Source organism: Silurus meridionalis, chromosome 2 (assembly GCF_014805685.1).
Source record: "Silurus meridionalis isolate SWU-2019-XX chromosome 2, ASM1480568v1, whole genome shotgun sequence".
Taxonomy (NCBI): Eukaryota; Metazoa; Chordata; class Actinopteri; order Siluriformes; family Siluridae; genus Silurus; species Silurus meridionalis.
Window position 1 is genome coordinate 12,000,718 of NC_060885.1, and position 11,675 is coordinate 12,012,392.

At 38.1% G+C, this 11,675-nt stretch overlaps 1 protein-coding gene across 1 annotated transcript; it reads right to left on the reverse strand.

The window, feature by feature from the left end:
* Positions 1-1,607: 1,607 nt before the first annotated feature.
* LOC124378272 (cytochrome P450 1B1) lies at positions 1,608-6,581 on the reverse strand. The gene is made up of 2 exons (XM_046837853.1): positions 5,118-6,581; positions 1,608-4,240 (listed from the first exon to the last, which is right to left on the reverse strand). The coding sequence occupies exons 1-2, from the start codon at positions 6,200-6,202 to the stop codon at positions 3,715-3,717; spliced, it is 1,611 nt and encodes a 536-aa protein (XP_046693809.1). The 5' UTR covers positions 6,203-6,581; the 3' UTR covers positions 1,608-3,714.
* Between the last annotated feature and the right edge of the window lie 5,094 nt (positions 6,582-11,675).

Here is an 11,675-nt window from a genome sequence, read left to right on the forward strand (position 1 = left end):
TCTCTATTGGGTTTAGGTCTGGAGACTGGCTAGGCCACGCCAGAACCTTGATATGCTTCTTACAGAGCCACTCCTTGGTTATCCTGGCTGTGTGCTTGGTCATTGTCATGTTGGAAGACCCAGCCTCGACCCATCTTCAATGCTCTAACTGAGGGAAGGAGGTTGTTCCCCAAAATCTCGCAATACATGGCCCCAGTCATCCTCTCCTTAATACAGTGCAGTCGCCCTGTCCCATGTGCAGAAAAACACCCCAAAGCATGATGCTACCACCCCCATGCTTCACAGTAGGGATGGTGTTCTTGGGATGGTACTCATCATTCTTCTTCCTCCTAACACGTTTAGTGGAATTATGAACCAAAAGTTCTATTTTAGTCTCATCTGACCACATGACTTTCTCCCATGAAACGGTGGTCCCAGCTCTTTTCTGGTCATTGACCAGCTCCTCCCGTGTAGTTCTGGGCTGATTTCTCACCTTCCTTAGGATCATTGAGACCCCACGAGGTGAGATCTTGCATGGAGCCCCAGTCCGAGGGAGATTGACAGTCATGTTTATCTTCTTTCATTTTCTAATAATTGCTCCAAACAGTGGACCTTTTTTCACCAAGCTGCTTGGCAATTTCCCCGTAGCCCTTTCCAGCCTTGTGGAGGTGTACAATTTTGTCTCTAGTGTCTTTGGACAGCTCTTTGGTCTTGGCCTTGTTAGTAGTTGGATTCTTACTGATTGTATGGGTGGACAGGTGTCTTTATGCAGCTAACGACCTCAAACAGGTGCATCTAATTTAGGATAATAAATGTAGTGGAGGTGGACATTTTAAAGGCAGACTAACAGGTCTTTGAGGGTCAGAATTCTAGCTGATAGACAGGTGTTCAAATACTTATTTGCAGCTGTATCATACAAATAAATACTTTAAAAATCATATATTGTGATTTCTGGATTTTTTTTTTTTAGATTATGTCTCTCACAGTGGACATGCACCTACAATGACAATTTCAGACCCCTCCATGATTTCTAAGTGGGAGAACTTGCAAAATAGCAGGGTGTTCAAATACTTATTTTCCTCACTGTAATTGCATATAAAGTCTTTCTCTTCTTCAGTGTTGAGACTCACTAGGCAAAATGGCATTTGTGTTTAAAACTCATTTAAAGAATGCTATGCTTTACATATATAATTTTTAATATGATCATACAATTTATCTGAAAATAATGTTCATACTACCCTGTCATTATTCTTTTATAAATATCTATACAACCCTAATTTCAAAAAGTAGTAAAACTCCAGACCAATGGAAATGTAAAATGTTTTTGGAACCCATGGACACTGCATCTCTGGTAAAGAAGAGGGGCCCATCTGGATTATCACCACTGATACTTTTGACTTTGAATCTTTGGATGATTTCTACTGTAGATGATGAGATATTCAAGTCTTTGCAATTTCATATGGAGGAACATTATTCTGAACATTTTCCAGTCTTGGATGTCTTGCAGCCATCACATTAAAATTTAAATTACCTTTTTTTCCCTAAAATTATAAATTTCATCAGTTTAAATGTTTATATGTTTTCTACATTTAATTGTGAATAAACTATTGGTTTATGAGATTTGCAAATCATTACATACTGATTTTTTATTTACATTTTACACTGCATCCCAACTTTCTTGGAATTGGGGTAATATTACAATAGAAGTATAGGAATATTTTATTCAAATATGTTAGCTACAGCAGTTACAGTATCTCAGAAATTTTAATGTAAGCAATTAGTGAATGATTTATGATGCTAACACTTATTAATTAATACTTATTAGCCCAATATGCTGACTCTTGAAGATTGAAAAACAGAAAGTAAAAAACAAGAAGGAATCATTGAAATATATAGTAGTACATGTGTAGATTAATATACACTAATCTGCATTAATATTAAAGCCATTGCCAGGAGAATTAAATAACATTAATGTTCTTGCTACAGTCGCACCTGTCAGGTGACCTGCTAAATGACTGAGTCAGAGAATCTCCAAAAGATTAATAGTTTTTCCAGGATTCATGGCTGATCAGTCTCTTTGTCTATAAATTTGCTGATCTGTGAGGATTGCTCAATATCTTCTTCTACATTATTATAACGACTAAACACCAGCTACACTACCATATAAAGACATGCCCTGCAACAGTCAGCAGCACCCAGAAAATAATCAGGGCTCAGCTATCAACTTCTGAGGAAATGTAGACAATCCAATGTCAATATAGAACAATGACAATCTTTAGAGTCCTGACACACCCCTGTTACCATCTCTAATCACTACTGCATTCTACAAGATGCTACAGGTGTCTATTAGAATGCAGGCATGATTAGATGTGGACAAGCATGATTACAGGTGAAAACAGGTGGACAGGCATGGGCTCTACAAGAGATTTAAACTTTGCCTTGCTATATTGTGTCAGTGCATTTATGTTTACATGGCACAAATGACATAGTTATATAGTTTAACTTTAAATCACAATGAATTGCCAGAGTGTTATTACATAAATATATTAACATGTTATTATACACATACATTATGTTTTACCTGATAAAAAATGTCTGCTTCATTGTTTATTATACCTTAGGCCACCTTCATGTTTCATACATTAAACAAATGTGCCTAGTTAAAACCATAGGCATTAGTTTGAGTGAGGATTGGGTTATGTCTCAATGTTTTTAGGGGAATGAATAGTGCATTGTATTGATTGGTAAATCGATGCAGTGTCCCTAATGATTTTGTTTTATTCCTGAATTAACAAGGACTTTTTGTTTGCTTGGAGATGTCTACAGCACCAAAATGAGGACTTAGGAGGAGTTCACCAATTAGACTTTTTACGTTAGCTCAAATTTCTCTCTAGTTTTTAATGTAACCTTACAGACAACCTTAGAAAAAAAAGTGTATTTGCCATCTGTGTTCTATTCAATAAAAAGGGTAAATCTTTTGTAGCATCTCTTGTGTTCTATGTGGACAAATTAGTCTTTATAATAACAACTATATTTTCCCTTGTTTTTAGGATTAAAGTTACAGTTTGGCACAAAAGGAAACGTTTGTAAGCTAAATTTGGCGGTGGTAGCTTAGTGGTTAAGGTATTGGACCTGGATCCGAAGGTCATGAGTTCAAATCCCAGCTGCCACTTCTGGGACCCTGATCATGGCCCTTAGCCCATGGCTGCTCAGTTGTACTAGAGATAATATAAATGTAAGTCACTCTGGATAAGGGCATCTGCCAAATGCTGGAAATGTAAATTACTGCTAAGATCTTAATTAATGATGTGGAGGCAATGATGTGAATATTCTCTGATTTTACTTTTCTTTATGAAACTTTTAACCCATTTGTTGCAGTTCAAAAACTGACTTTTAATGTGTGTATAAATATATAATGATAGGATTGCACTCTTTAATGTGTAATGTTTTAATGTGTAATGTATGCTGTATGGTTTGATCACACTTACGGGATATTTTTTACCCTGTTACACAGCATCTTTGTACAAAGGGTTAGATGCTAATAGCAATGTGTTCCCCTAAAACTGATACTAAAGACATTTAACCTAATCCGCTGGTTAAAATGTTCAGTTTTTAACCATTTTGTTGAACAATTGTTGTGAGTTTTTAGTTGAGTTAGTGTTCATAGTTCATTTATAATCTTCATTCAAACACTGCTCAAGAAGATGGTCAGCTCTCCTTTTTTGTTCCATGCAATCAGTCACGCAGAGTTACGGCTACTTTGAATGGGTTGGGCTTCAGTGTTAGCCCATACATGCAGTCCATAGTGGGTTGTTTATCTACTGTAAAGTGGCACTGGTGTATCAGAAGTGTAATGAAGAGGAAGAGCTGCATTTTGGACAGCTCCTCTCCAATACACCTCCTCTTTCCCATAGAGAAGATTAAAACATTGCCAGTCATATCTTTGTTTAGTTCCCCCCCCTCATCCAGGAAGCGCAGTGGGTTAAAGACCTCAGGCTGATCCCACTTTCTTGGATCATGGTTAAGTGACCACTGATTGATGAAAACCACAGTATCTTTGGGAATGGGATATCCATTAATGGATGTGTCTGCAGTTGTGCTGTGAGGGATTGTCACAGGGATGAAACTGCTGAAACGCATCATCTCATAGATGAAAGCCATCACATATGGGAGATTCGGTTGGTCCTGGATGGAAGGTGGACGATTTCTGCCTACGACTCTGTCCACTTCCTCCTGAAGTGTCTTCTGAATATCTGGATACCTATAAATTGAGAAACAGGCTATATTAGTGGGCATAGTGTGTTCTTGTTGAGCTTTGTAGTACCAAAGTAGAACTTGTCTTGTACTCCACTACAGAACAAGCAAAAGAGGGATATATGGAACCAATTTTTGGCTAGAAAAATGTTTATTTACTCAGGGGACACAAACAATATTTACTCATCAAGAATTCTGTAGTGAAGTGGTTGTTTTTAACATGGTGTTCAGTCATGGATATGTGTTAGAGTTATAAAAAGAAAAAAAAGAAAAAGAAAGACAGAATCCTCTCGCTGAGGATGTCTGTGAACACTGCTCTAGTTTGTTCTGTTCGTCTTGCTCTGATTGGCAAGCTCTTGTTTCAGTGTTCCCAGGCATGGGCTCTGTAGCCGCCTTTCTCTTCTCCTCCTGTTACACATATATGTAAGATTCGACTTTTCAAACATTATTCTTTAGAAGCATTCATTTTCACATTGTGCTCTGTTCATTTAGCTGCTTTTTATTTATAGACATATTTATATTGATCTAGTACACAATTCACTTGTCCTTACGTGCCATGATGCATGTTGACCAGCAATTTATTTATTCTTTAATTTAATTTATTTATTTATTCAAAAAGAAATATTTCAAAATGATTTCAGTTGTGATCAAATTTGTGTTTTTTTTTTTATTTTACATTTTAAAATTCATCCTAATTAAGCCATTACAATTCTTAGTTATAGTGGAAGAGTTTACATTAGTGCAGACACCGGAGTGATTAAAAAAATATTACTTGGATTCTAAAATGACTGACCAAAGTTTGAAATAAAAGAAATACCAAAACTGTGTATGCGCCACCAGTACTATATGAATAAATGAGACCAAAAAGACACCATGACATTTACCTCACGAGCAACAGAAGAATCCACTGCAGCGCGGTGGAAGTGGTGTCTTGGCTCGCGCCGAAGATATCCCCTATGGTCGGGGGCACGTATTTCCCATCCAGTAGGACGCCGGGGGGCCCAGACTTGCCGCGGTCCAGCGTCATTATGAGCGCGTCCGTCATGTCCCGGACGATGCTCGGCTCCATGGTCTTGCGGTGCTCCACAACCTTGGCCAGCATGAATTCATAGAACTCTACGTTGAGTTCCTTGAACTGGTCGAACAGTGTCTTGATGGGGTTGGGAAAGTACTGGAGCCACGGCATTACGTCCACGATGCTGCCGGCGCCCACTGTCATCGTGAACTTGTCGTTGCGCCCCACCACCTGCTGAAACTCGGCGTCGTCGTGCGAGTATCGTTTCCCGAAGCACAAGGCGCTTATGATGTTCGCAGTGGACACCACGAGGTAGTGGTGCGGCTGGAAGTAGCCGTGCGCGCGCGTTTCGCGCAAGAACAGCTCGATCAGCTCTTTCACCTCACTCGCGACGTGGTTCTCGATGGCTTTCTTGGTGTCCGGGTTTCCCGTGGTAAACTTGCGCACTGTGGCTTGCGCTACCCGTCGGTGCACCTTCCACCATTCGCTGTAATTACCGAATGCCATGCTGCGACCGCCCGATATGAAGCGGAAAGAGGCGAAATCGGGTCTGCCGGCGAAATCCACACCCTTCTGCACGAGCGCCTGTCGGATGGCGTCGCCGTTAAGGACCACCACGGGCCGGTTGCCGAGCTTGATCTGAAACACGTTGCCGTATTGCTGCGCCATGCGCGTAAAGTAAATGTGCGGGTAGTTGCCCATTTGCGGTGCATTACCGACGATCGGCCACGAAAACGGCCCCGGTAAAGTCCGCACGCTCCAGTGGCGCACCAAACCGGCCAGCAAGTGGACCGCGACCGAGACCGCAAGGCAAAACAGCAAAATTTTCTCCTTCGATAGCTGCAGAAAATCCGTTATAATTCCTGGTAACTCCATTCTAATGTCTTTAACAATAGTAAAATAAAAATCAATATTTGCCCCTAATATGTCACAAAGTCTTGTATTGTTTGACATTTATGAATGTGTTTATGCATTCACAGGTGCACAAGGTTTACAAAACACCCCTTTCAAATATTCCAACTAGTATACAATTTTTACCCTTATTTCAGCACGTCAAGATTGCCACAAATATTTATTAAATATAAAACTTCATGCAGCGTCCATTAGAATAGAAAACTAATTGTAATATATAACTAACACATTATATCCAAAAACGTGCAAAATAAAAACCCTCACATGAAGTTCTCTATATTTCCAGACATCAGTAGATTAGCAGATACACTGAGTCTCTCCAGACGTGCAGTTCGGTTTGTAGCTGTGACTGAGATCTGAGGGAATTATTTGTATAGTATGCACAATCTAAGTTTTCACCTCCTCCTCCATCTCCTCCTTCGTCTCGTCCTATCCTCTGCTTTACACGCTCCATTCACATATTCACACAGAAAATCAGAAGAACTCGGGTTGCCAGTTTGGAAGATTCACACTACCTCTGGTTAAATCTACCTGTTTATTGCAATCCCACTGCAACAATACTTCATTACTGTACTTAAGCATATTTGTCTGGTATCAGTACTTTACTATTTAATTTCAGACAATTTTTTACTTGCACTCATTACATTTTACACAAATATCTGTACTTTCTACTACATTTTTCCAAACAGGCTCATTACTTTAGTTTTTATCTGGTGACTTAATCAATATTTGTCTTCTCATTGCGCACCGCTTTCAGCTCATCGACCTAGTTCTTGTCATTGCATAGCTTTTCTAACCTACCTTTGGTGTATTATTTCCTGGCTGTAACGCACCACAGACTTTGGCTAGCCTACGACACTAACGACAAGCAAGGTAAAAGACAACAATAAGTATGGGGCTGAAGTGGATGAGACTTCTTTACTTTAACTTGGTTGGTAAAGTGTATTCAGTACTTCAACTTTTACTATTGTGTTTTAAAACATGAGTATCTGTACTTCTAATTGAATGAACGATGCGTGTACTTTTGCGATCTCTGCACTACAGCATCCCTATTATTTCTGGTCGGTGGGTAAAACGCACGATCTGGCAACGGCTTGGATGCTTGTTTTGTGAGTGAGACGTGTGCTCTGCGTGTGAATGCGGCGTCACTCGGCAACGCAGAGGCTTCACTTACAGCGGCGGTACCATAGTAAAGCCTGTTAGCCCGTTCAGCTCGTAAAAAACGGGTTGACACGAATAAATCAATGTTACAGACGCATTACGTTTAGTTAATTTTTAGACTCTAATGCTTTAGATATAATGTTTGAGTACTTGAAAGAAAGGAATGCGTTATATTTACTCTAGTGGGACTGTGAAAGCATGACTTTAATGAATCTTTTGAATCTGCAACACAAAAAGCAGCTCATAATGAATTAGGAAAAACTATAGTGCATCCTGTTGCAAAGTGAACTGAAACAGTGTGGCTGCTTTCTGAAACATAACAAATCTACAATTTACCGCTGCCATAACTGTAAAAAATATAAAATAAAAAATAAAAATACAAGTTCAGAAGCGTTTCATGTTTTGCTCTGAATTTTTCATCATTACAGGAGCAATAAATATTGCCTTGACTTACTTCATCCTAGAAAACCATACTAAACATTATATTAGATAATTATTCATTATAGTATAAGTGAAAATGATATGTTGTGCCTTTTTTTTTTTGCCTGGGAGGGCATTTTTTAAGAGAGCAAGGCATTCACCCAGGTGTGGAAAAATGTGCAAAGCTCAAGGTCACTCTTATCTTTCTTATTTGCGGCTGTACACTGAGTATCGCTTTGGTTTGCTGTTTTCTGATTATGTATTCTGTTTTATTTTATGTTTAAACCATTGTCAAATCATCATTAAAGAAACAATAATCATTCTTCATTTAGCTTATTAAAGAAACAATGATAATTCTTTATTTTGCGACTAGGAGGACACTATCCATTTATTCCCGACAGTGCATTTGTTGTAATTAACCTGGAAATAAAAAATAATAATAAAAAAAATAGAGTTGAATTTACACGCAGCAGGAGCCATCACAGTGGATGTGCATTTTGATCAACAGTATATAGATATTACTTGTTTAGCCATAGAAAACCTTGAGTCAAATTTAGAAAACATAGTCTAATTAAATTAAAAAAATATTTGTTCTTGTAAACGATATTATCGTGCTACATTTTACGTCGTGGATACTGAGCAAGGTCAGAGAATCGTGGTAAAGGCTTAAATTAATTAATATTGTTATATCAAATAAACATGATTCAAGGTTTTCTCAATAGCGAAAGATAATAAAAAAAAAAAAAAACAAGATTAGTGTGGCCTTGGTATAGGTAGATTTAACTCCACCAGACGTCTCCCCAAGCTTCGCTGTGATATCTGGGTAGTGCATTAACACGGGTTACATTTTATCAGTGAAACGGGTGGAAAAATCCTACAGCAGTTCTGCAGCGGTTCTTCAGTACCACGGACAGCGCATGCGCCAAACTGGTGTCTCTATTTAACACTGAAAGTTAATTAGAATTTTTATTATTTAAAGTAAATAAACTAAAGAATTTTCAGAACTTAAATGTATTGTAAAACCTTAATTTTGTATTCTTTTTAAAAATAGTATATCTATGTTTTTGCTGGTAATCATCTCTTTAAGCAAAGGTTTGGATCTTTATTTTTCATTAAAAGCTGAGACTTTGCGGTGAGTTAGGCGTTTAATTAAAAAGATTTCAAAATGTGTTTAATTTATGAACTATTTAAGACTATTAAAAAGGCTTTTAATGTTTTCCTAACATCATTGTATAGTGCAGTATATTGAATACAATATTACTATACTATATTACTTTTTTTAATAACTAAAATCTTTCACATATTTGTTAGCAGTCGTGCTTTTGTCAGACAAAAAAGGTTCAGTGGTGACGGATGTGTATTTTACACAGTTGATGCCTCCCCACCTTGCTGTATTTACATTTACATTTGCGGCATTTAGCAGACGTCCTTGTCCAGAGCGGCGTACAAAAGTGCTTTGAGTCTCTAGCAATGAATACATTTACCCTGATACACTAGATTACAATTTAAGAAAAATCAGCCTCCAACTCTTTTAAGAGTTTTTTTTTATTGTATTTTCTTTTATTGATTTTTTTAACAAAGCAAACCTGGAAAAGTGCTCGTTCAAGTGCTTCAGGAAGAAGAAGGTCGTCCTGTCGCCCGTCGCTTGAAGATAGCCAGGGACTAGGGGAAGTTCATTCCACCACCTCGGTGACAGAGCAGAGAAGAGCCTTGAGGTATACTTACCTCTTCCCCTGGAAGAAGGTGGTACCAGTCGAGCAGTGCTGGAGGATCTCATGCAGCATGGTGCAGTGTGAGGTGTGATGATGTCTTTGAGGTAAGAGGGTGCTGGTCCATTTTTTGGCCTTGTAGGCAAACATCAGTGTTTTGAATCTGATACGTGCAGCTACTGGAAGCCAGTGGAGGGAGTGCAGCAGTGGGGTGGTGTGGGAGAACTTGGGCAGACTGAACACAAGTCAGGCAGCTGCGTTTTGGATCATTTGCAGTGGACGAATAGCGTTCAGAGGAAGACCTGCCAACAGATTGCTGCAGTAGTCCAGTTTTGAAATGACAAGAGACTGAACAAGCACCTGAGCAGCCTGTGTGGATAGAAGTGGTCATATGTGCATATCCTGCGGGTTTCTGTGCAATTTGTTAAAAGATCACATCTACTGTCCAAAGGTGGAATTTAGTAGCAAGGCTGGAAAATAAAAGAACATCATAGTGCCTGTTATGTTTCTACAGTATTTCAGCTTTTGCATTCCTTCATATTGGAAGTGTGTGAAACAAACATTTGTTTTCGTGTTTATCTATATTTTTTGTTTTGTTTCTTTCAATGTTTTTGGCCGCCTATACTGTATTGCATCACCTCTGGCTACAAGGGAGAAGAACACACATATACCCACAAAAACAGACACACCAACACATATATTTCTCTGTGCCCAAAGTACAATATCCATATTATTTCAATATCCAAACACCCAGCACAGACACACAATGGTTTGTCTACTGAACACTAACACGCCTCTATGCACATTCTAATAAATTGTCACTGACATAGGTTTATTTCTGCATGCCAGTTATAATTCATCCAAATAGAACAGTTTGTATACTTAGTTTAAACGCGTACGTTTTATTTGTGTATTATTGTAAAAAAAAAAACTAAACACAGTGACCTGTGACTTTCAAAGCAGCGACCAACGTAAGGTCATGGATGTTTTTTCCAGTTGTTTCAAATGATTCCCATTTATTGTTTATGTATACGATTTCTTCATATTATTTAAAAATTCCTTGCAGACAGGGACCCCTTCACCAACAAACATAATATTAATAAGAAACACATTTCTTGCGTTTTTAATTCAGTTATTTTAATCTATGTAATTTATGTGAAAAATGTTTATGTATTTCATGCCTTCTTCACTCAAGCTAAGAGAAGCTTAAGCAAATTAGTTAATTCATGTAACAAATGCTATAAAACAACCGAAATTAATGGGAAATAATATATAGGGAATAAATAAATACAAAATAAATCAATTACATTATCCAAACGCTACGCGTAAAGACGCATATATTTCTGTCAAATTGATGTAAAAATGCATTGAGCAATTTAATTATATTTTAAAGGGTTATAACCAGTGACACTAGTTTTATGCTAGATTGTTTAAGATACGAGCATTTATACCATAACAGAACGATGAAAGAAAATAGAATAATAATAAACGTGACGTGCGTTTTAAAAAAAAAAAGTACAAAGTACAAAAAGTACTAACGCAGGAAAATATCTGTATCTATAGCTGGTCTATAACTGTTTTGTGTTGGAAAAAACTTTTTTTTTATTTTACCTTTTCAATATTTTCTTCAACACCCACACCATCTACTGTTAATATTTCCCCAATTACACCCATATTTATTATTATCTATTATATTATTCAATTCAATTCAATTCATTTTTATTAGTATAGCGCTTTTAACAATGAACATTGTCTCAAAGCAGCTTTACACAGATAATGTGGTGATTAAAAGTAAATATATTCTTTGTAAGTAAGTTTGTCCCTAATGAGCAACTGAACAATGAACAAGGAAAAACTCCCCGCGATGGCATAAGGAAGAAACTTGGAGAGGAACCAGACTCAAGATGGAACCCATCCTCATCTGGGTTGCACCGAATGTCGAAGCCGATATACAATGTTGTGGGGTACAGTGATGATGATCAGAAGCGAACTGTATTCCTGAGTCAGTGTAGGAAACTGTTGACATTAACTACAGTCCAATCCATCCTCAAAGCGCCCGTTCTTACTCCGGAATTTCATGGAACCACCCAAGGCGTTGATGAGAAACCGTCCCAAGCTGCACAGAGTGGCCTCCAGTTGAAGAGAGAACACTATCCAGAGGCAGGCCTGGACGAAGTGGGAAGATCCACGGAGGAGAGGGGCAGGAACAGTGGTCACTGGAGCCT